The sequence below is a fragment of the Vipera berus genome, assembly GCF_964194415.1.
Source record: "Vipera berus genome assembly, chromosome: 3".
Taxonomy (NCBI): Eukaryota; Metazoa; Chordata; class Lepidosauria; order Squamata; family Viperidae; genus Vipera; species Vipera berus.
The window spans coordinates 113,415,227-113,441,832 of NC_138204.1; the positions used below are offsets into that span (position 1 = coordinate 113,415,227).

General features: G+C 40.1%; 1 protein-coding gene across 5 annotated transcripts in view; it reads left to right on the forward strand.

The window, feature by feature from the left end:
• Positions 1-26,606, forward strand: part of COP1 (COP1 E3 ubiquitin ligase) — a 191,482-nt gene that overhangs the window by 57,681 nt on the left and 107,195 nt on the right. For 3 of the 5 annotated variants that reach the window (XM_081325241.1, XM_081325240.1, XM_081325239.1), the window contains 2 exons: positions 24,231-24,290; positions 25,102-25,199. In XM_081325241.1, the coding sequence (XP_081181367.1) occupies positions 24,231-24,290; positions 25,102-25,199 (158 nt within the window). Of the gene's footprint in view, positions 1-23,180; positions 23,733-24,230; positions 24,291-25,101; positions 25,200-26,606 lie in introns of those variants that run through there. The other 2 variants (XM_081325237.1, XM_081325238.1) reach the window with 1 other exon arrangement.

Consider the following 26,606-nt stretch of genomic DNA (forward strand, 5'->3'; position numbering starts at 1 on the left):
CTAAGAATGCTTTGTTGTTGGTGCACATTCACATCTAACCTTCTGATTTTTCTAGAGAGAAGCAACTGAGGAAGGGCTGCTGCATATCATCGATGGACAACCCCCAGATGGTATCACCTAATAGCAGCGAATACAAAAGTGGCTCTGTGAGTGCCTGCCAAACAAGTGCAGTCATTAGAGAAGACGACTCAGAAGCTCTTCAAAAAATGAAGCCTCAAATGGTGGGATATCAACTAAAGGAGCAATGGCTTAAAGCTTCAGTAGACAGCCTCAAAATCAAAAAATCCAAAGAAGCCAGGCAAAATGTACTGACATGGCTTCAGCAAACTCTGGAAAAGCTGAAAGAAGATTCTGCTAAACTGTCAGGAGAGACCTTGGCAGAATGGCTAAAAGCATCCCTGATCAACCTTCAAGAGGGATGTGCTGAGTCATCCGCGGAGGATGTGAATGGCTGGTTGGAAGTATCCATAAATCACCTTCAAGAGGAAGGGCCAAAAACATGTGATTTAGATGTGAAAGAATGGATTGAAGCATCTATTACAGCCATTCAACATCTACAAAAGTTCGAGTCTCGAGAAAAACTAAGAAAGAGGAAATGGAGAGGAAAAGAGGAAGGAGAGTGATTTGGATAGGATCTGCTTCCTCTGAAAGAAAGGATGGATGGATGGCTTCAAATATCTTTAGCAAGTTTGAGAAAGCATAGTTTTATTGCACCCAGAAGATATGCAAGCATGGCTACAAACATTTCTGAAAAAAAACTCAGATGCGCATCCCTGGAGGAATGGCTCTAGGAATCCATAGAAGAATCCCAGCAATATGTGAATGAATAGCTTGAGATAGCCTTAAAGAAGGGCCTGAAACATCCCATCCCATCCCATCTTGGTGTACACCTTTCTCTCATTTCTGCTGCTCCTCATGTTACTAACATCAAAATGACCAAATGAACAAACTGGAAATATGTCACCAAGTCTTTACAATTTTGGTTTTCCAGAACCTCTTGGGCTTTTTTGGACCGAGTGACATACTGTTTTCCTAATGGACTATGGCATTACAACATGAGCTTCATAACCAATGAACACTTGTCATCAACAATTTTTACATTGCAAAGGGCCTTTCATCTGTTGTATATATAATTTTATTTTTGTGTGCAAAAAGGATTCTAAATTAATTGAGTCATGTCCTGCTGTGAAGTCTGATAGCTTGAGTTGAAGAGCCTATAAAATCTCAAATGACTCCAGTTGTTTTGTTCAAGTATGCTAATGTTCTAAGGTAAATATTATTCATACTATATAATATCCAGATGAGCACCTCAGTGGCATATTGTAGTTCTATGAGGTGTGGTGGGCTTCATAATTTGTTGACTGAAGAAATCACCATACCATATGTATATATGCAACTGCCATTATTTTTCAAGCTACATTACTTGAACACATGGCACACATCACAAATCAGATTCCTCTGCAATGCACTATTCCTTTGCATCTCAGGGGCTACCACAAAGAAGAGGGAGTCAAACTATTCTCCAAAGCACCTGAAAGCAGGACAAGAAGCAACGGATGGAAACTAGTCAAGGAGAGAAGCAACCTAGAACTAAGGAGAAACTTCCTGACAGTTAGAACAATTAACCAGTGGAACAACCTGCCTCCAGAGGCGGTGAATGCTCCAACACTGGAGGTTTTTAAGAAGAGACTGGACAGCCATTTGCCTGAAATGGTATAGGGTTTCCTGCCTGACCAGGGGGTTGGACTAGATGACCTCCAAGGAACCTTCCAACTTTATATTATTATTATTATTATTATTATTATTATTATTATTATTATTATTATTATTATTATTATTATTATTATTATTATTATTACCGTAGAACATTTAGAAATGCAATTACGTTCTTATGCTTCCAAAGCATTCTTCCTTATCTTCCTGTTACATTGATAACCATAAAAATACTCAAGGTCTCTTCGGATAAGATAGAATAAGATAGAAAACTTTATCCTTTTCTTAAATATCTTTTGCCTATTCCACCAAAGTTTAATCCAAAAAGCTTTAACCTTTTTACAAGTACACCATATATGAAAATACGTTGCATCCTCACAGCCACACCTCCAACATTTGGGCTGGCAGTTCGGATACATACTTGCTAATTTTTTAGGGTCTAAGTGCCACCTATAAAACATTTTATAAAAATTCTCTCTTAAATTTTGGGCCTGTGTAAATTTTACATTTCTAACCCAGATCTTTTCCCAAGTGTCCATTGTGATAACTTCTTGAAAATTCTGGGCCCACTCTTCTGGAAATTGTTTTGAATTGGCTTGTGCCTGTTCCAGTATGTAAGAGAAAAAAGAAAAAAAATGTCTTTAAGATCTGAAGATTCCTTGGTGATAATAATGGATTGTCAAATGCTAGATACTGAAAGGACAACCATTAACTTGTACTAATCAAACTCCTAAATATAGCAATCTTAACTTTAATGCTGAAGGAGCTAATCAAACCCCTTTAGAATATAACGGAGGTAGATTTACTGCTTCATCACTTTTACTGAGCATTTCCAAAGTACCCAGTAAATAATTGCAGCATTTGTTCCTGTAAGAAGAGCTTGGTAGCTGTTTTAATACAAATAGCAAAAACTACATTAATTAAAATTATAAAAATTGTATTGTAAACAAAATATCAGTTATTTCAATTAGTTTTAATTTTAAACAAGTTTTATGACTCAAATAAAAAACCCTAAGTGGGCTAATTTCCCTCTGTTCTTGATATTTTACAGAAAAAGTAGTTCAGATGAGTCTGTACAACTAGAGAACCTCCGACAAGAGTATCAGAGTGTCAACCGCAAGTGTCTGAAATACAGTGAAGAAAGAAAAGATCTCCTAAGAGAAATTAATGACCTTAACGATGAACTTTATAGGTAAGAAATACGTATTTACATAGCAATCCTGACGTTTTCTTTCAAATTCAGATTTATTTGTTGGAGCCCTGAGCCCAGATATAATGGATAAAAGAAATACTCCATTCTTTTATATCTATGTATTAGTGAATAAGAGAAGAGCAACAGATATAATGGAATGTAAAAATAATTAAGAATGTAGTTACGCTTAATAATTCAAGGAAAAAATCACGTGGGCTAATTTCTCTCTGGTCCTTGTAACTTACAGAAAGATAACATTGATTTCGAAAATATTATCAGAAAATGAAGAGCTCTGAATGAAGACTGAGATGCTCGTGTTCAAAAATATTGAATTAACTGATGAGAAAGAGATGCTCTGCAGAGCATATGAGGAAAAACTGTGCAGGTGAGGAATTTGTTAGATAGCTACCATGAATTCCTGTTCCAGAATTTCATAATAATTTCTCCTTAACTTAGAAATCTTGGAAAGACCTTAAATTCCCCTTAACTTAGGGGGGGGGGAAACGAATTAGGATTCATTACACTTTTACATATACAAATCTAAGAGTTAGTTGGGAAGGTATCTATAGGAGAGATCTTTGAACCCCCAACCCCCCGCTGCCCAACAATATTTATATACTTCAGTGAGTTTCCTGATAAATCAGGAAATCATCAGTTATAAATCAGTTCCAATTATTTTTAACTAAGAATGCTTTGTTGTTGGTGCACATTCACATCTAACCTTCTGATTTTTCTAGAGAGAAGCAACTGAGGAAGGGCTGCTGCATATCATCGATGGACAACCCCCAGATGGTATCACCTAATAGCAGCGAATACAAAAGTGGCTCTGTGAGTGCCTGCCAAACAAGTGCAGTCATTAGAGAAGACGACTCAGAAGCTCTTCAAAAAATGAAGCCTCAAATGGTGGGATATCAACTAAAGGAGCAATGGCTTAAAGCTTCAGTAGACAGCCTCAAAATCAAAAAATCCAAAGAAGCCAGGCAAAATGTACTGACATGGCTTCAGCAAACTCTGGAAAAGCTGAAAGAAGATTCTGCTAAACTGTCAGGAGAGACCTTGGCAGAATGGCTAAAAGCATCCCTGATCAACCTTCAAGAGGGATGTGCTGAGTCATCCGCGGAGGATGTGAATGGCTGGTTGGAAGTATCCATAAATCACCTTCAAGAGGAAGGGCCAAAAACATGTGATTTAGATGTGAAAGAATGGATTGAAGCATCTATTACAGCCATTCAACATCTACAAAAGTTCGAGTCTCGAGAAAAACTAAGAAAGAGGAAATGGAGAGGAAAAGAGGAAGGAGAGTGATTTGGATAGGATCTGCTTCCTCTGAAAGAAAGGATGGATGGATGGCTTCAAATATCTTTAGCAAGTTTGAGAAAGCATAGTTTTATTGCACCCAGAAGATATGCAAGCATGGCTACAAACATTTCTGAAAAAAAACTCAGATGCGCATCCCTGGAGGAATGGCTCTAGGAATCCATAGAAGAATCCCAGCAATATGTGAATGAATAGCTTGAGATAGCCTTAAAGAAGGGCCTGAAACATCCCATCCCATCCCATCTTGGTGTACACCTTTCTCTCATTTCTGCTGCTCCTCATGTTACTAACATCAAAATGACCAAATGAACAAACTGGAAATATGTCACCAAGTCTTTACAATTTTGGTTTTCCAGAACCTCTTGGGCTTTTTTGGACCGAGTGACATACTGTTTTCCTAATGGACTATGGCATTACAACATGAGCTTCATAACCAATGAACACTTGTCATCAACAATTTTTACATTGCAAAGGGCCTTTCATCTGTTGTATATATAATTTTATTTTTGTGTGCAAAAAGGATTCTAAATTAATTGAGTCATGTCCTGCTGTGAAGTCTGATAGCTTGAGTTGAAGAGCCTATAAAATCTCAAATGACTCCAGTTGTTTTGTTCAAGTATGCTAATGTTCTAAGGTAAATATTATTCATACTATATAATATCCAGATGAGCACCTCAGTGGCATATTGTAGTTCTATGAGGTGTGGTGGGCTTCATAATTTGTTGACTGAAGAAATCACCATACCATATGTATATATGCAACTGCCATTATTTTTCAAGCTACATTACTTGAACACATGGCACACATCACAAATCAGATTCCTCTGCAATGCACTATTCCTTTGCATCTCAGGGGCTACCACAAAGAAGAGGGAGTCAAACTATTCTCCAAAGCACCTGAAAGCAGGACAAGAAGCAACGGATGGAAACTAGTCAAGGAGAGAAGCAACCTAGAACTAAGGAGAAACTTCCTGACAGTTAGAACAATTAACCAGTGGAACAACCTGCCTCCAGAGGCGGTGAATGCTCCAACACTGGAGGTTTTTAAGAAGAGACTGGACAGCCATTTGCCTGAAATGGTATAGGGTTTCCTGCCTGACCAGGGGGTTGGACTAGATGACCTCCAAGGTACCTTCCAACTTTATATTATTATTATTATTATTATTATTATTATTATTATTATTATTATTATTATTATTATTATTATTATTATTATTATTATTATTGTTATTATCATTGTTGTTGTTGTTGTTATTATTATTATTATTATTATTGTTATTATCATTGTTGTTGTTGTTGTTGTTGTTGTTATTATTATTATTATTATTATTATTATTATTATTATTACCGTAGAACATTTAGAAATGCAATTACGTTCTTATGCTTCCAAAGCGTTCTTCCTTATCTTCCTGTTACATTGATAACCATAAAAATACTCAAGGTCTCTTCGGATAAGATAGAATAAGATAGAAAACTTTATCCTTTTCTTAAATATCTTTTGCATATTCCACCAAATTTTAATCCAAAAAGCTTTAACCATTTTACAAGTACACCATATATGAAAATACGTTGCATCCTCACAGCCACACCTCCAACATTTGGGCTGGCAGTTGGGATACATACTTGCTAATTTTTTAGGGTCTAAGTGCCACCTATAAAACATTTTATAAAAATTCTCTCTTAAATTTTGGGCCTGTGTAAATTTTATATTTCTAACCCAGATCTTTTCCCAAGTGTCCATTGTGAAAACTTCTTGAAAATTCTGGGCCCACTCTTCTGGAAATTGTTTTTTTTTTATTGAAAAGTTTTACATACAATTTTTCCCTTAAAAAATCCCCCCTCCCCCCCTTCTCCCTCCCCCCCTTCCTCTCCCCCCTCGCCCCCCGACTTCCCAGAGCTAAATACAAGGTATATATATAAAAAAAAACAATCATAAACAACCATATACTAACAACCATAAACTCTAAAATCTATCACTCTCTAGCTTATATAGGATAAAACAAACCTTAGTAATATTAAATATATATAAATATATATAAAAAAACTAATATAGGAAAAAAAAACAAAGAAAGAAGACTTATTCAAATATAAAACTTCTTAACCCTATACTTGTTCTGAATAAACCCAAGCCATTTTCTCCCTTCCATAATATAACGTTCCTGCGAGTAATCTTTCAAATAGGCCGAAATCTTCACCATTTCGACCAGGTCAGAAACCTTTAAAATCCACTCCTCTATAGTCGGCAGTTCCTCTTTCCAGTACTATCCCCGTAATTAAATTCAACATCAACTTAGTATATTCCATCAGGCTTTTATCCAAAAAGCCTTGACCTTTTTACAAATCTACCATATATGAAAATATGAAAATATATTACATCTTTATCACCACACCTCCAACATTTAGGCTAATAATTCAGATACATGCTTAGCTTTTTAAAATCTAAATACCATCTATAAAACATTTTATAAAAATTCTCTCTTAGATTTCAAACTTGTATAAATTTTACATTCCTCACCCAAATCTTTTCCCACCTCCCACTACTTGACTGTAAGTACGTTGTGAAAATTCCATAGACTTCTGCTGATCTTGTTCTTTTATCTTTTTTGATCGTTTTAAAGCAGCACGCGTCACCCTCTGTTCTCTGGGATCATCCAAAAGTGTTATAACTTGATCTCCTCCAGCACCATTCTCCTCTGTCTGTCCATCTTCAACCTCTTGATATTCTCCTTCTCCAGATCCCTTCTCAGCTTCCAGAAGTGTTAATGGGGTTGCTTTTAAAACATTATTGTAAAAATCACACGCTTGCATCACAGTGACCAGACGGTACCTTTTACCTTCATGCATCACCATCAACCCCGCTGGAATCTCCCATCTGAACCTTATATCTCGTTGCTTGAGCTCTTGCACAAGAAATGTAAAATCCTTCCTTCTCCTTAAAATCTTTGGAGGAATTTCTTTTAGAACCAGAACTTCTTGATCAGCAATCACGACCTTAGTATCATAGGCAGCTTGTATAACTTCATCTCTAATTTCCCTTTTTGTAAAATAAACCACCACATCTCTAGGCAACTTTCTCTGTCTAGCAATCCATGAGTTCACACGATACACTTTATCCATGCCTCCTTTTATTTCAGATGCTGGCTGATTCAATACCACTTCGAGAGCCTCAGAAACCAGCTGCTTTAGATCTTCCTTAATATTCTCCTTTAAACCTCTGATTCTAATGGCAAACTGCATCTGGAAATATTGAGCAAGACTCAATTCTTTATCCATTTTGTGTCTTAAATCTTCATTCTCCAATACTTTTGCTTCTAATATGGCATTCTTTTGAGTCGAATCTTTAACTTTTTCATCCAAATCTTCCACACATTCAGCCACTTTATACACTGAAGACAAAATGTCTACCTTCATCACCCTGTACTTCTGTTCCATCCTCTCCTCCATTCTCTCCTCCAACTTCTTCAATTTCTCCTCCATCTGTGCAAATTTATCACCCATTGATTCCAAAATTGATTCCAAGATTACCTGGGTATGTTTTTCAAGAGCAACTTGTAAGTCCTTCGATGTCACTACATCAGGAGGATGCAATGCCTGCAATGATGATTGTTGCACCGGGGAAGTTCCAGCACTCCGAAGAGTTTTAGGGGGAGGTTTAGCCGCCATCTTTTACTTTCAATTGTGACGCACTTTCACTTAGAGTTTAAAAAGTCCATCAAGCTCGAGAGTAGAATAAAATAATCCTCTTCACCTTTTCCTCTTGTACCGCTCTGCCTGCTCTTTTTATTCCATAGTCCTTCCTTCAGGCAGGGGTGGTCGCAGACGCCTGGCTCTGCTCCATAAAGTCAGGAGCAGAGGCGCTGGCCGGCTGGGAGAGACCCAGGCTACGGGGGAGTTCAATCCTTCGGCCGCCCAAGCTGCAAGCTCAGGCGGCCCCGGAGAACTCAACCACTACCTGGGGCCTCACCCCCTCCTCTTCTCCCGAGGAGGGGGCTTCAAATTCGCCCGAACAGCTGATCGGCGCTGTTTCGGGCGAAAATCACTCAGCTGAGCCGCGGGCAGCCCGGGAAGGCTGCCTCCGTCGCCGTGGAGCCACCGGAAGTCCTCTTCTGGAAATTGTTTTGAATTGGCTTGTGCCTGTTCTAGTAGGTAAGAGAAAAAAGAAAAAAAATGTCTTTAAGATCTGAAGATTCCTTGGTGATAATAATGGATTGTCAAATGCTAGATACTGAAAGGACAACCATTAACTTGTACTAATCAAACTCCTAAATATAGCAATCTTAACTTTAATGCTGAAGGAGCTAATCAAACCCCTTTAGAATATAACGGAGGTAGATTTACTGCTTCATCACTTTTACTGAGCGTTTCCAAAGTACCCAGTAAATAATTGCAGCATTTGTTCCTGTAAGAAGAGCTTGGTAGCTGTTTTAATACAAATAGCAAAAACTACATTAATTAAAATTATAAAAATTGTATTGTAAACAAAATATCAGTTATTTCAATTAGTTTTAATTTTAAACAAGTTTTATGACTCAAATAAAAAACCCTAAGTGGGCTAATTTCCCTCTGCTCTTGATATTTTACAGAAAAAGTAGTTCAGATGAGTCTGTACAACTAGAGAACCTCCGACAAGAGTATCAGAGTGTCAACCGCAAGTGTCTGAAATACAGTGAAGAAAGAAAAGATCTCCTAAGAGAAATTAATGACCTTAACGATGAACTTTATAGGTAAGAAATACGTATTTACATAGCAATCCTGACGTTTTCTTTCAAATTCAGATTTATTTGTTGGAGCCCTGAGCCCAGATATAATGGATAAAAGAAATATTCCATTCTTTTATATCTATGTATTAGTGAATAAGAGAAGAGCAACAGATATAATGGAATGTAAAAATAATTAAGAATGTAGTTACGCTTAATAATTCAAGGAAAAAATCACGTGGGCTAATTTCTCTGGTCCTTGTAACTTACAGAAAGATAACATTGATTTCGAAAATGTTATCAGAAAATGAAGAGCTCCGAATGAAGACTGAGATGTTCGTGTTCAAAAATATTGAATTAATTGATGAGAAAGAGATGCTCTGCAGAGCGTATGAGGAAAAACTGTGCAGGTGAGGAATTTGTTAGATAGCCACCATGAATTCCTGTTCCAGAATTTCATAATAATTTCTCCTTAACTTAGAAATCTTGGAAAGACCTTAAATTCCCCTTAACTTAGGGGGGGAAAAAACGAATTAGGATTCATTACACTTTTACATATACAAATCTAAGAGTTAGTCGGGAAGGTATCTATAGGAGAGATCTTTCAACCCCCAACCCCCCGCTGCCCAACAATATTTATATACTACAGTGAGTTTCCTGATAAATCAGGAAATCATCAGTTATAAATCAGTTCCAATTATTTTTAACTAAGAATGCTTTGTTGGTGGTGCACATTCACATTTAACCTTCTGATTTTTCTAGAGAGAAGCAACTGAGGAAGGGCTGCTGCATGTCATCGATGGACAACTCCCAGATGGTATCACCTAATAGCAGCGAATACAAAAGTGGCTCTGTGAGTGCCTGCCAAACAAGTGCAGTCATTAGGGAAGACGACTCAGAAGCTCTTCAAAAAATGAAGCCTCAAATGGTGGGATATCAACTATAGGAGCAATGGCTTAAAGCTTCAGTAGACAGCCTCAAAATCAAAAAATCCAAAGAAGCCAGGCAAAATGTACTGACATGGCTTCAGCAAACTCTGGAAAAGCTGAAAGAAGATTATGCTAAACTGTCAGGAGAGACCTTGGCAGAATGGCTAAAAGCATCTCTGATCAACCTTCAAGAGGGATGTGCTGAGTCATCCGCGGAGGATGTGAATGGCTGGTTGGAAGTATCCATAAATCACCTTCAAGAGGAAGGACCAGAAACATGTGATTTAGATGTGAAAGAATGGATTGAAGCATCTATTACAGCCATTCAACATCTACAAAAGTTCGAGTCTCGAGGAAAACTAAGAAAGAAGAAAAGTAGAGGAAAAGAGGAAGGAGAGTGATTTGGATAGGATCTGCTTCCTCTGAAAGAAAGGATGGATGGATGGCTTCAAATATCTTTAGCAAGTTTGAGAAAGCATAGTTTTATTGCACCCAGAAGATATGCAAGCATGGCTACAAACATTTCTGAAAAAAACCTCAGATGAGAATCCCTGGAGGAATGGCTCTAGGAATCCATAGAAGAATCCCAGCAATATGTGAATGAATAGCTTGAGATAGCCTTAAAGAAGGGCCTGAAACATCCCATCCCATCCCATCTTGGTGTACACCTTTCTCTCATTTCTGCTGCTCCTCATGTTACTAACATCAAAATGACCAAATGAACAAACTGGAAATATGTCACCAAGTCTTTACAATTTTGGTTTTCCAGAACCACTTGGGCTTTTTTGGACCGAGTGACATACTGTTTTCCTAATGGACTATGGCATTACAACATGAGCTTCATAACCAATGAACACTTGTCATCAACAATTTTTTACATTGCAAAGGGCCTTTCATCTGTTGTATATATTGTTGTGTATGTAAATAGTTGCAAACAAGGGAATTTGCAGACTGCACCGTAGCTAGGTTTGAGCGGGAGATTCAGGTGCAATCATTGGCTGCAAATAGCAAGAAGCGGGAGAATAACGCCTCAGATTGGTTACAGTTCAAACAGTTCCACTATAAAAGGTTGCAACACTTGACAGTTGACAGTTGACAATTGTGTATTCAATAAACTCGTTCATTGCAAAAACCACTCTGAGTCCTCGTCTATCAGAACAAAACAATTGGCGACGAAGGTGGGATAGACAGAAGACCAGAGAATCGGCGAATTGTTGCGCAAAGGCGGCAAATTCGAAAACGAGTCACAGTCAACCGGCGGCCGCGGTGAAATAGAAAATTCTCCAAATGGCGCAAATAGGGTCCTTGAAGGAATTCGACCCAAACTTCCCCGAGGATTGGGAAGAATACATCGGTCAAGTGGAAGGGTTCCTGCTAGTGAACGGAATCACAGATGACCGGAAAAAGGCGGCAGCATTATTGACGATTTGTGGCACACCGGTCTACAGAATCGCTGTCGGACTGTGTCAACCGCAACCAGTCTCTAGCGTGCCTTATGCCGACCTTTTAGCCAAACTAAAGGTCCACTTTACACCTAGGAGATCTGAGCTATTTTGGCGCCGCATCTTTGAGAAAAGGAACCAGAGACCGGGTGAATCCATTCAAAAATTTGTCGCTGCCGTCAGGGAAGCCGCAGTACGATGTAAATACGATAACTTAGAAATAAGAATTCGGGACCGAGTCGTACTGGGCTTGCGTGATGAGCAGCTACAAAACAGAATAATCGCCAAACACACCGGCGATCTGCAGGAGGTGATAGACGAACTCTTAACGTACGAGTCTACCGGGTATCGCGACCCCCCCCGCAGTAGCATGGCAGCGGCGTCCGAGATCAACCAAGAGGGCTATGTGGACTGCGGGGAGGTGGACCAGCAGTGGGAAGACGACATTGCCGAAGTCTCAAGGCGATTCGGGAAATTGGCGCCAAGACCGCCCAGAAGTGAGGGGCCTGATCCTAACCGCCGACAACAACCCGCAACTCCGCAAAGACAAGCGACCGGGGCACAACGACCATGGAGGGACACCGCAACCAGACCGAGAGACAACGACAGCCAAAACCGGTGCGGCAGCTGCGGAGGCAACCATCCCCGTGCATCTTGCCGATTCCGAAATGCAAAGTGCAGGGCGTGCGGGAAGACTGGCCACATCCAGGCCATCTGTAGGAGCCGCGCTCGTGACAACCGCCTTCACGAAGTCGATGTGTGGCCCGAAGGTAAGGTAACCCCTTACTTTAGTGGCAAAGAGACCCCTAGACCCCGGGTTAAAATTCCAAATCTAGGGGAGGTGGCGCGCGTCAATCGCAGGAGGAAAGGGAAAAACAGCAATTTTCCAGAAGGAAAATTAAAAATCATAGTCCATCTGCAAGGGGTTCCTTGCAGAATGGAAATAGATTCAGGGGCTTCAGTGTCAATAATCTCCAGTGAAACCCTTGAGAGGATTGAACAATTAAGTGGAAGGAAAATTCCACTTAGTTCAACAAAAATTCAATTAACAGACTTTCAAAAAAGCCCAATAAAAATAAAAGGGAAGGTTAGCCTTAGAGTAAAATTTAAGGGATTTAAGGGGGTCTTAGATTTAATAGTTACTGAAGGGCATAGGACTAGTCTAATTGGCCTTAACTGGTTCCCGGCCCTGGGCATTTGGGTCGGGGGAATAAATTCAGTAATTAAAAATAAGACCCTCGAATCAGTCTGCAATGAATTTGCAGACGTATTCGATGGGTCTCTCGGTAAATACAAAGGGCCCCCGATTAAATTTAACCTAGACCCCTCAGTGAAACCTATCAGGCTTAAGGCCCGAAGGGTGCCTTTCGCCCTGAAGGAAAAAATCGAGGCCGAGCTCGACAGGCTAGTAGGCCAAGGAGTATTAGAACCTGTTGAGGGTGGTCTGTGGGAAACGCCGATTGTCACACCCCTCAAACCCAATGGGGATGTGAGAATCTGCGCTGACTACAAGGCCACCCTGAACATTGGAATGAAAAAGCATGCTTACCCGGTCCCGACGGTGAAGCAGGTCCTCGCGACGATCCAGGACGGCGCCATGTTTGCCAAGTTAGACTTGGCGCATGCGTACTTACAATTGACTGTTTCTGAAGAGGCTGCAGAAGCACAGACGATTGTTACCCACAAGGGGGCGTTCCGGGTCCACAGACTGCAATTTGGTATTGCAGCTGCTCCAGGCATCTTCCAAGAAGTGATGGAGAGGACCTTAAAGGGCATACCTGGTGTATGCCCTTACTTTGATGATGTCCTGATAGCTGGAAAAGATGAGGAAATGTTAGTAGAGCGGCTGGAACAGGTACTGGGCAGATTTAGGAGGGCTGGATTGAAATTAAAAAAGGAAAAATGTTCCATTGGGGTTAAGTCCACTGATTTTTTGGGATTCAGGATAGACAAGAATGGAATCCATCCTACCCCTGACAAAATTAAGGCAATTAAATGGGCTCCTGAGCCAAGGAACAAGGCTGAACTACAAGCCTTCCTTGGCTTGGTAAATTTTTACCATACGTTTGTACCTCACAAGGCTGCCATTGCAGAACCCCTCCACAGACTCTTAGATAAGAAGGCTCCTTGGCAGTGGCAGAATAAACATAGAGTTAGTTTTCAAACGTTAAAAGACATTCTTTCCAGCCAATCAACTGTAACCCACTTTATAGAAAATAAACCTATTTACCTAGCATGTGATGCTTCACCTTATGGTGTGGGGGCTGTGATCAGCCATTTAGACAACCAAGGGATACAAAGACCAATCGCATATTACTCCCGGACACTAACCAAAGCCGAGAGGAATTATGCGCAGATTGACAGGGAAGCATTGGCAATTGTGGCAGGAGTAAAGAAGTTCCATGACTACCTTTACGGTAGGAACTTTACCATACTGACTGACCACAAACCCCTGTTGGGACTGTTTACCACGGATAAACAGACTCCCCAAATCATGTCACCCCGAATGCTGAGGTGGTCCATTTTCCTCTCAGCATATTCATTTTCTCTCCAATACAGACCGGGCAAGGACATGGGACATGCTGACGCCCTGAGCAGGCTGCCCTTGAACATCACTGAGGATGACCCTGCCCCTGTGGGACAAATAATGTCCCTACAGGACATCCCTGACTGGCCTTTAACAGCTAAAGATATAGCTGTGGCAACAAACACTGACCCAACTTTAAAGAGAATAATGGCCTGGGTTCTAAGTGGGTGGCCAAATGCAAATCCGGATGCCAAGTACATTCCATATTTCAGAAGAAAAGATGAACTGTCAGTTCATTTGGGATGTTTACTGTGGGGAAACCGTGTGGTTATTCCTGAAATCCACAGGCCAGCCATTCTATTAGAATTACATGAAGGTCACCCAGGAATAGTACGCATGAAGGCGTTGGCTAGGAGCCACTTGTGGTGGCCAGGTCTGGACAACAACATTGAGGAATGCGTTGCCAATTGCCATCTGTGCCAACGCTCTAGGCCAGAACAACAACACATTCGTACGCATAAATGGGAGTTAGCTAGAAATCCTTGGTCCAGGATTCATATTGATTTCGCTGGACCGTTCCAGGGGTTAACATTTCTGGTGGTTGTTGACAGCTTCTCTAGATGGCTAGAGGTAGTACCAGTCAGTTCTACGACTTCTGGTAGAACAATACAGGTATTAAGGGGCCTCTTTGCCACTCACGGGTTACCAGACGTAATCGTGTCAGATAACGGGCCACAATTCACCTCTGTTGAATTCCAGGATTTCCTCAAGGCCAACTCGATTAAGCACAAGACATCAGCACCCTTCCACCCATCCACCAACGGCTTGGCTGAACGTAATGTGAGGACCACGAAAGACGCTTTAAAAAGGATCATCCGAGGTGACTGGCATCAAAGACTGGCCGAATTCTTGCTGACCCAACACACGACCCCATGTACTGCCACGGGCAAAAGTCCAGCTGAAATGAGGTGGGGAAGAAGACTAACCACCAAATTGGACAGATTACACCCTGACAAACTTCCACCAAGTGCTGAACTGGACATTCCTAATAGAACATTTAAAGTGGGGGATTTAATCTGGGCTAGAAACTATGCACCAGGGGACAAATGGATTCCAGGGGTGGTTACTGAAATTTTAGGTCCCCTGTCATATACTATTGAGGGGGAAGGGAATAGGATCAGCAAGAGACACATAGACCAGTTGAGGAAGAGAAATAGTGGGTGCGCACCAGAAGAAGGGGATCTAGGCATATTTGTGGGGAACAGTACATCCGGGTTCAGCGATAACAACCTGCCAGATAGTGGGGTTGCAGAATTGCATAACAACTCAGTCCCTGGTAACCATCAACAGCAATCTAGTCAGTATGATTGGGAAATACCCCTGCGGAGTAGGCCAGGAACAGATGATCTTCAAACACAAACAAATCCACAAAACAGCAATAGGGTAGCATCAGAGCCAGTTAACCAAGAGCACAGGTCCAACGGAGACAATCAGCCAAGCAGACAATCTGGTAAGGGTGTCCCTAGCAGCCAGGGCAATAGATACCCTTCTAGAATCCATAGGCCACCTAAATACTTGAAGGATTTTGTTCATAAATAACAACAACTGGGGGGTAAGGGGTGTTGTGTATGTAAATAGTTGCAAACAAGGGAATTTGCAGACTGCACCGTAGCTAGGTTTGAGCGGGAGATTCAGGTGCAATCATTGGCTGCAAATAGCAAGAAGCGGGAGAATAACGCCTCAGATTGGTTACAGTTCAAACAGTTCCACTATAAAAGGTTGCAACACTTGACAGTTGACAGTTGACAATTGTGTATTCAATAAACTCGTTCATTGCAAAAACCACTCTGAGTCCTCGTCTATCAGAACAAAACATATATAATTTTATTTTTGTGTGCAAAAAGGATTCTAAATTAATTGAGTCATGTCCTGCTGTGAAGTCTGATAGCTTGAGTTGAAGAGCCTATAAAATCTCAAATGACTCCAGTTGTTTTGTTCAAGTATGCTAATGTTCTAAGGTAAATATTATTCATACTATATAATATCCAGATGAGCACCTCAGTGGCATATTGTAGTTCTATGAGGTGTGGTGGGCTTCATAATTTGTTGACTGAAGAAATCACCATACCATATGTATATATGCAACTGCCATTATTTTTCAAGCTACATTACTTGAACACATGGCACACATCACAAATCAGATTCCTCTGCAATGCACTATTCCTTTGCATCTCAGGGGCTACCACAAAGAAGAGGGAGTCAAACTATTCTCCAAAGCACCTGAAAGCAGGACAAGAAGCAACGGATGGAAACTAGTCAAGGAGAGAAGCAACCTAGAACTAAGGAGAAACTTCCTGACAGTTAGAACAATTAACCAGTGGAACAACCTGCCTCTAGAGGTGGTGAATGCTCCAACACTGGAGGTTTTTAAGAAGAGACTGGACAGCCATTTGCCTGAAATGGTATAGGGTTTCCTGCCTGACCAGGGGGTTGGACTAGATGACCTCCAAGGTCCCTTCCAACTTTATATTATTATTATTATTATTATTATTATTATTATTATTATTATTATTATTATTATTATTATTATTATTATTATTATTATTATTATTATTTACCGTAGAACATTTAGAAATGCAATTATGTTCTTATGCTTCCAAAGCATTCTTCCTTATCTTCCTGTTACATTGATAACCATAAAAATACTCAAGGTCTCTTCGGATAAGATAGAATAAATATGGTATTTAAGGAATGCAATAGAAAGCATTCACAATTTATTTATTTATTTTGTTACATTTATATACCGCCCTTTCCCGGAGGACTCAGGGGGGTTTACAGGGTAATTAAAAACCAAAAATACAAAAGTTAAAAAACCAAGTTTAAAAAAGATTGTGTTCAACATACACATCTTATCTATTTAAGTACATTCTGTTTCAGATTTCAATAAGATGGTCTAAACTCCATTCTTCTTGAGTCTTATTCTAGCTTTTTTCCTTTGCCAAATCATCACTTTTGTCAGAGCCTTGGTGGAGCAGTGGGCTAATGCCTCCTTAAGTAACACCAGCTGCCTGCAATTATTGCAGGTTCGCATCCCACCAGGCTCAAGGTTGACTCAGCCTTCCATCCTTCCGAGGTAGGTAAAATGAGGACCCAGATTGTTGGGGGCAATAAGCTGACTTTGTAATAATGCCGCTTGGGGGGGGAGTCCTAATAAGCAGGCATATACATAGAATGAAGGCTACTGCTAAGCTTGTAAGCCGCCCTGAGTCTTCGGAGAAGGGCGGGATATAAATGGAATTAAAATAAATAAATAAATAAAAATAAATTTTTTTCCTTGAAAACATTTTGCTTCTCATTCAAGAAGCTTCTTCAGTGTGGTGTAAAATAGTTACACATAATATACCATGTCCACTATTTTTTTAACTAAACTTCTCTGACCCACTTCCCATATTTTTAAAAACAGCAATAATCAGTAACATTTAGCTATATTTTCTTTGTATAACTGTCCTGTGTTTGTATGTGTGTGTGTGTGTGTGTGTGTGTGTCTGTGTGTGTGTCTGTGTGTGTAAGTATGTGTGAGTGTATAATTTGGGGTTAACAGTAACTTAACACTGCTGGCTTTTCATCTGAGAAACCTATTTTTTTCACTATTCATCTTCTATCAAATATATATCTTTCCAGATTATGTAGAAAATATAATTTTTGTCAGAAAACCCTAATTAAGATTTTTTTGAGGAAACATGCACAATGCACAATGTCATTAAATTTCATTTTGTTTGAGCCAACTTCTTATAAAAGAATTACCATTGTTTTAATAAAATAATTTAAATCAATTTTTACTTGATTTCAAATTAAATGAATTATATTGGTTGACAATTTTTTTAGTACAATTGCCAAATGTAATAAACTGGTTTTAGGTATATGTGTGCACTAATTATTTCAACACCAATACATTTTAACAACATATTCTATTTGTAAATGAATACAAATGCAGGTTTGCTAATAAATAGAGAAAAAACCAAAGTTTTGATAAAGAACTTAAAAGAAAAACAGAAAATGCAACTTGAAAAAAAAACAAACCTTCAAATAGTTAAAAAAGTTAAGTATTTGGGAATTTATTTAATAGCAAGATGTCCAACAATAAAAGAGGATAACTATGTAAAGTTACTAAAACAAATAAAACTAGACTTAGAAAATTGGAAAAATCTTCAACTTTCAATGCTGGGAAGAATAGCTACAATTAAAATGAACATCTTACCAAAAATACTCTTTGTATTTCAAACTATTCCCATAAAATTAGAAAATATATCATTCTTAAGATATAAGGCACTAGTGACTATAACGTTGGAAGAATAATAAATTCTCCAGGTGTGGTGGAGGGAAAGACAAAGATTGTGCATAAGTGGGAGGGTTGGTTGACGTCATTTCGAAAGATGACAAGCATCCCAAATCTAACAACAGTTGGGACTGGAAGAAGGCAGATAATCCAAGCCTCATCGGTGGAATTAAGCCCAGCAGGGCAAAGATCCATAGAAGAGGTGATGCCATGGGAGGCAAACAACTAACTGTTCTCAAACAAGTTCCCAGAAGGGTAAGAGGCCTGAGAAGGCCCTACCAACATATCACATCGAAATTAATAAAACAGAACATCAATTTTAGGTGGCTGATGCCAGAAGCGATTCTGGTGACCTGGCAAGAAAAAGATACAGGCTAGATACGATTGACAAAGCAGAAGAGTTTTTCTAGCAGCACCCTAGGCAATGAAGATGAATTAGAAGAAAGAGAGTTAGGAGAACAACACAGAGAAATATAATAGAAAGACACGAGAATCACAAGGCAAAGAACAGGAATGAAGACACAAGGCTGAGTACAGAGAAACTCATTCTTTTATTCTTGCTGGAACTGTACTTGAGCTTGGGCTGCACCCAGCCACAACATATAGCCTAGCCCTAAGGTGGCAGCCAATAGGTTTGAACCCATGTTTGCTGCCTGGGGCTGACCAACTGCAGGACCGGAGACAGCCTGCCTGGGTTGCTGGAGAGCCGTTAGCTCTCCAGCAACGCATGTGGTGTAATCCCCCCAGCCCAATACATAACACCCCTTCCTCCTAGGATCAGACTATAATACCCCTTAATAAGCTTAACAGCAGTCAAGACTCATAAGAGTCACTCCCAACAACCATAATAAAATAACAAAAAAATAATAAATAATAATGCTATAAATTCAAGGTGGCTAGAATGACATTAATCGACCTTTACAGACGTGCCATTGTAGTAGGGACTACAATAAGATTAAACAATGGCTAAACGGCTTGCCAATGCAGTAAGGACTACAATGAGATTAAACAATGTCTCATGAACATGCTTACAAGCAGTACAGGCAGTTTAAAAATGCCTCAATTTCTGTAGGTAGTGGTACAATTGTCACAACACTATACATCACTTTATTTTACAATATAGTAAAACCTGGAATTCAGGAGAAACTTCTTAAGAGCCAGGACAATTAACCAGTGGAACAACTTGCTGTCAGAAGTTTTTGGAGGTTTTAAAGAAAAGACTGCTCATCACTTGTCTGAAATGGTATATGGTCTTCTGTCTGAGCAGGAGGTTGGACTAGAAGACCTCCAATATCCCTTCAAGGTCTATTCTGATTAATTGATTGATTGACTGCAGCATTGCTAGCATAACAAGGCCTATGTGGAAGGGAAGGGATGCCTTATTAGGAAAGTGCTCAGACTTCCATGCCCAACAGTTATGGGCCATAGTCTGAAGGTAGTTGGGAACTCCTGGGACCTCACTGAATTCAGACAGCCTTTCCTTGCCTGTGGTGTGACCTGAGTTAGATCTTTCAGGGAGATTCCCCGCCACAAGGCTGTTGGGAAGGACTGTGCAGATGATGTGCTACCAAATAAGACAAAATGTAATTTTAGCCTACATCAGCACTGTTTCCAAACGATGGTTCTAAATTCTTAGAATTTAAAGAGTTGAATATAATTGAGATTTTAAAAAATGATGGAGACACAATTAACACTTTTCAAATAGCTAAAAAAATCAAGACCTATTCTCTATTGTTTCAGAGTATAGGACATGGCATAATGACAGAAATATTAGGAATAAAAAGTTTTAATAGTAAGAGAACAACAGCCAGGAAGCAGAGACTAAGGAAGTTTCTGGGAAATGAACTAAATGAACTAAAACAACAAAAAAGATCCCCCCCCCAAAAAAAAAGGAAAAAGAGAAAAGGAAAAGCAATTTCAAGAGTGGTGCGAGAGAAACTTGAGGGTGCTTTATTTTTGAGACTAAGAAAGCTGAGGAGTCATAACTTAAAAAAAGATGGTGCACTAAATCATAATCCAGAGAATGGTAATAGAAAGTAACAATGTCATCTGCCATGGAAATCTCCTTTTACTAAGAACACTAGTGGATAGACATGATACATTTGAGCAGCTGAAATCAAGCTGAACACAATTGGCTATCAACTGCCAATCACTGGATCTTTCAATTAAAATACCTCAACAGTGTGAATATTGTTGTGGAGCAGGGGTATCAAACTGGCAGACTGTGGGTTGGATGTTGTTGTGATTCAGGGTCAGCCTGTGGGTTCGGCAGTTGGGTCGGACGATTCAGAGGAGGAGGAGGGGGGTGTTGAAGAGCTTGCTGAGAATAATATTGAGGCTCCACAGAGCCCTCAGCCAGGCCCCTCCCATCTGGTCACGATGCAGACCCAGCTGTGTGAGCCTGACAGCGTGGATGAAGATGACCCACAGCTGGCCCTGTTCAAGGACGCCTGACGCAGGAGGCAGTCAATCAGAAGTAAACAGAGGAAGGCAATGGGGCACCTTGGAAGAAGGCAGAGAGAAGCCACGCCCTGAACTGTTTAAAAGGGGAATGTGTGGGAGGGCTGGTTTGCTGAAGGCAACCGTTTGAATAGCTCCTGTTTCATGGTTCGTGTTTGCTCTCTTTGCTCTGTTTATGTTTTTATGTTAATAAATTTGGCAGGCTTAGTTCCAGCCTCTTGTAAAAGGGGTTGTCCCTGTCTTTTCTGCAGGGCCGGTAGCAGGCTGGTACAGAACAGATGTGTCCCACACAGGCCACACTGACCCGGCTCCGCAAATGCAAAAAAAAAGTCAGTATACAACACATGATATGATCAAGTTTGATACCCATGTTGTGGACGAACAGTTGCTGTTTCAATATCACAACCCCCTAATCTTTGGACCACAAGGCTGTTCTTCTCAGGAATGTGACAGACGGAACAAGTTTTGACACTGTGAGAACCCTTCCTTCTGAAAAGTTTGTCCATCTCTTATCCTCCACCAGTAGGGCCTGCAGATTTTATTTTGAGTTTAGAGTCACATATACATAGCTTTTCATAGAAGGGGTAAAAAAATACACCTTCACTATGGATGCTCATAGCCTCTGAATTATTCCAAACATATCCGGCTGTAAGAAGCTGATGACTCTGAAAGCAAAGATGACTCAGTCCCAGTTGAGGAAGACAGTACTATCAATCTACCAGAAGAGTTGGAAGGGACCTTGAAGGTCTTCAACCCCCTGCTCAAGCAAGAGACCCTATACAATTTCAGACAAGTAACTGTCCAGTCTCTTCTTAAAAAACTTCACTGATGAAGTACCCACAACTACTGGAGGCAAGCTGTTCCACTTGTTAATTGTTCTCACTGTTAGGAAATTTCTTCTTAGTTCCAGGTTGCTTCTCTCTTTGATCAGTTTCCAACTAGGATTTTTGAAAGATATCACATATTGCATCTGCAATAACATCTGCCAGCTCCTTAAGAACTCTGGGATGTAAACCATCAGGTCCCAGTGATTTATATTTGTCAAGATGAGATAGGTATTCTCTAACCATTTTCTTGCTTAATTTTTTTCCTAGTCTGTCTTTTATGGTTAGTTTTCGGTAGGTTGGACTATAGTGTCAGAAACTCCTTCAATCTTTCTTTTTTGGGGCTCTGTAATTATGGTGGGAGGGAGGAAGTTTGTAGCCACTGGGAGGGGGCTTCGGGCTATACTTCCTCTGTATTGTTCTTCTTCAACTTTGGTGTGAGAAGGAGAATGGAATGTCCCAGGGGCCATCTGTCTTATCTCCAGTCAATTGTGAGATCTGGTGAAGCGCCTGGTAACCGTCCCTTATCAGCTCCAGTTCCCATAACAACTTTGCACTGTGGATTGGCCAAACACAAACTGGACAGTTGGGCTATGGGGTGGGGTTTTGTGAAAAGTTTTAATGTAGCAATTTGTGCAGGAAAACTTTAGATCTTGCTTTGCTCTCTTGCTATCACTATCTCTCAATGAAAGGTCCTTTTGAAACTGCCTGCTTCAAGAGTTCTGCTTTCTTGGTTGAGGCAGGACTTTACATATAGTTTCTTTTTGCGTGAAGACTGATGCAAAGAATGAGTTAAGCAGCTCTGCCTTCTCTCTACTGCATATTAACTTTCTTGCCATCTTTTCTCTTTAGTGGACTGTTTCCTTGACTATTTTCTTGTTATTTATATGTTGAAATAACTTTTTTAAAAATTATCTTTGACTTTTGTTGCAAGTTTGGGTTCGTTCTTAGCCTTATCTTTCCTGACCTTATCTTTGCAGATTTGGGCTATATCCTGGTATTCCATCTCAGTTACGCTAAAACCAAAGGTTTCAGCTGTTGCAAGAAAAGACAGACATAATCAGCAGACAATGCAATGTCAATGGCTATTGCACACTACAACTGTAAAACCTGGCCAATTTGATAATAATTGAGTTTTGTTAAAACAGGTGGTTTGCCAATAAATATGCAGAAAACTAACTGATCTCCAAAGGGAAAAAGTGCCAACTTGTTTAGTAGCCCCCAAAGGCATTTTATGAAAACAACAACCACCACCCCTTCCCCCAGAAATTGATGTCCTTCTCCATCTAATGAAGGCAATAGTTGAGCGGGACCACAGAACGAAGGCCAAACCCAAGTCATAATCGGAAATTTTAGGTGTCTGAAGGCTGCAGCCGCGCAAACTGAACCTACGTAGGACTAGGTTTTTGGAAATTGAGGAGTTTGCCGACAACAGTTCAATCGCTTCCTCGCACGACGTTGTCGGTAAGGAAGGCGAACCCCACAATCGGTTATGACTCACGGACTCAGGAATTCTGGGAGTTGAAGTCCATAAAAGAGCCAAGGTTGCCTACCCCTGCCATAGAGGGAGCAAGGAGGTTCTTCAGCGGCGCATGCGTCGTTGTTAGTCCCGCCTCCGAAGTGCAGGATGCGTCTTGGTAAATTTCGACAAGCGGGAGGTATTTCCCCGCCCCTTTTGCTTTCGGATAGGGAGGAGGACAGCCAGCGGGAGTCTGGGAACCAATCAGATTCGGCGTACTGGCTTCCTGAGGCGGGACGACGGTGAGAGTTTTTATTTTCTCTGTAGAAGCCTTATTGTTCCTCTCTGCCCGCAGTTGGTCTGTGTGATTGTGTGTGTGTGTGTTTGCGTGTTTGCGTGTGTGGCGGTGGTGGGGAAGCGATGCGTTGATTCGCGAGGAGGAAAGGCTCGTTTTCGCCGCCGTAGCTGGCCCAGGCAGGCCTCGGCAATGTCCGGAAGCAGGCCATCGCCGCAGCACCCTCCGGCCGGGCCGGGTGCTGCGGCCCCTCCGGGCTCCTCCTCGACCTCCTCGGTCACCACCTCGGCCTGCTTGGGCACCGCGATGGCGATGGCGACGGGCACATCAGCGGTGCCTTCGCGACCCGTGTTGGTGGCGGCCGCTGTGTCTGGATCCTCCTCCTCCTGCGGCGGGGGCCTTTCTCGCCTGGCGGGGACCCGAGTCGGGAGCGGCAGTAGCACAGCCAGCAGCGGCAGTGGCGCCAGGAAGAGGCCGCTACTGACTCCGCTTTGCAACGGCCTTCTGAATTCCTACGAGGACAAAAGCAACGATTTCGTATGGTGAGTGGCGCGGGACGGGTGGGGAAGGTGCTGCTACTCCCGTTGTTTTCTTGGGGGTGGGGGGTGGGGGGAGAGCAGGGCTGCGGGGTGGTCGTGGGGTGAGGCTGGGGGTGCAGTCGCAGCAAGGACTCGGGTTCCTATTTAAATTAAAAGTGTGGTACCTGAGATAACTTCTATCAATCACTTTTTCCAGGTACATACATGAAGAAATAATTTGTTACTTGGATGTGTATTTAAATGTCTTCTGTATCATATCTTTTAAGTGTCAGCATATTTTTCTAGATTTTTCTTTAGATTTTAAGTCATATAAATGACTAGCTTTTGGTCTCTGGGCTTTCTGTTAAGAGATTCATAGAGGCTTCTCAATGCTGGTGGTGTGTAACAAATGTTTAATCAACTATTGGGTTCATTCCCTTCTCTCTGCCTCTTCCATTAAAAGAAAGGATGTTTGTTTATAAACCTTCATCAGTATTTATATGCTTTTCTTTCCTTTTCAAGCCCCATCTGCTTTGATATGATTGAAGAAGCTTACATGACAAAATGTGGACACAGTTTCTGGTAAGGTTGCTTGATAAAACTGTTTAGCAAGAGAGATTTATTTATAAAATGAAAAAGTATGAACTAAAATTAATTTGTTAAATGGACATTTCAAACCCACTATCTTCATTGGAGATATCCTGGGATAACTTAAAAATATTTTCTATCTCAATGGTAGCACTGACATAGCTTTAAACAAATAAATAACTATTAAAACATATCAAAACAATTTGGTGGATAAAGCAAGGCAGGACACATGCATCAGATTCTTGTAAGTGACTCTGAATTCTTCAAAGCCGTCAATGGTTTTTAATATTCTAACTCTTAAAAGGTGATTTTTTTTTAAGTGATGTGTCTCATCCAGTGCTTTTTTTGTAAAAGAAAAAGGTGCCGGAACTCACATGTGTCATACAACCCACCTTGCCTACCCTACAAGGTTCCATACAAAAAAGGTGCCGGAACTCCGTTCTGAGCGTTCTATGACAAAAAAGGCCCTGGTCTCATCAAAAGTCTGGATGCATACAATTCTTTCTGCACTTTTGTATGTTATGAAATGTCTTTGAAGATGATAAATCTGTTGTAGGCAATAATATTTTAAAACTGCCTATTTATATCCAATATATTGTTGCTGTTGGCAACAAGGTAATATTAGTTATAAAAATAATTGCCCAGAACTTGAAGATGCTTCATTTATTTGATCTGTCTTTAGTACCCAACCACCTGGTACCATAGCTCCAATTCCTCAACTAACAATGTGATGTATCATATTCAGAAACACATCTTAATAAATTTGTGCAGTATTTCTCACTGTTCTGTTATTTTTCTTGAACAGTTACAAGTGCATTCATCAAAGCCTGGAAGATAACAACAGATGTCCCAAATGTAATTATGTTGTGGATAACATTGATCATCTATATCCCAACTTTTTAGGTAAGTTTTAATGTTCACTGATATAGCCTTCAATCATATTTTGTTAACTTTCTCATTAGCTGAACCTTTATTGCTGGGTGTTTATTTCTTTATTATGCTTCACATGCTTCTGTTAATTTTGTAGAACATAGACTATATTCCTGGACATCTAATATCTGAATATCTTTCAGGTATTCAGTGATATAAAAATCAGTCTAGCTTTGCAAACCAAGTGATGAAGTTGAGAGAATCTGTGATGGACCATGATTGGGAAAGCAACAAATTGAAAACGATTAGTAACCAAATAATTTAATAATGCTTAGCCATATTTGATTTTGAGATGTGAATAGAGGAGGGGAAGATCAAAATAGGCCTTATGCTAAATGTATACTCGGAATAAAATCTTCTTAAGTCATAGTGCCTATGTCTTAATTCTCCTGCCAAGATGGGTTTATAATCTTTTTTCTGCTCTTTTTTTCGGAAATGGTGGCATTTGTATGGTGTTTTGATAATAGTCTTTTCTGATCTTGGACTTTTTCCTAGTGATCAGCCCTCAGATTGCTGATCAACAATTTTTTTAAACATTTATGTTTCATGTATTTGATAAGTTAGAAATAGGAAAAATAAAACTGAATTAGAGTTTATTCTTCCCTTTAGTTTTGTGTGAATAGGAGAGAAACATACGTGAAACTAATATGGAGGGTAGAAAAAAGTGTGCAAGTATGTAATTTGTTTGTATATCATGCGAATAAGTCTGTTTTGTACATTTGACAATCTAGCTAAAGTTATAGAAGAGCAATTTTAAGGACTTTCTGTACCTATGGCGTATATTTTACTATAGGTAATGTGAACTAGGACATATTCAAGAAAATGTGATTCATTTTCAAATGCTTAGTTTCATAAAATTAATTAATTAATTAATTAATTAAAAATTAATTAATTTAGCTATTTTTATTTTCTATTACCCAGCTAAAAATGACTCCTGGTTGTTTGCAGAAAGTAACATCAAAAAGCATCAAATCACAGTAACTTCAACAAAATCCAAATTATATAATATACATGGCTACCAAATTATCAAACAACCTTCAAGTACCTATTAAAAGAACATTGCTTCAGTGGCTTTCTTGAAAGGTTAATAACAGGAGTATCAAATATGGTGGAGGCCATCAAGGAAGAGGGCTGCCTTAGGGCCCCTGTCCTTTGAATATTTGTAGGGATGAGATTCTAAGCATCCTCTCCCTGTCTGTATTATACTATTTGAGCAGATTATGCCTGGGGGGAGATGGCTCCTTGGAATCAAGCCACTCAGTCACTGACCACCAGTTTAGTGAATGAAGCACAAGAGTTACACTTGCATAATGGCTGCTACAATTCTTTACCAATGGTAGCTTTAGATTGTGTTTCAGTGAAATCCATGTAGAATGGTTA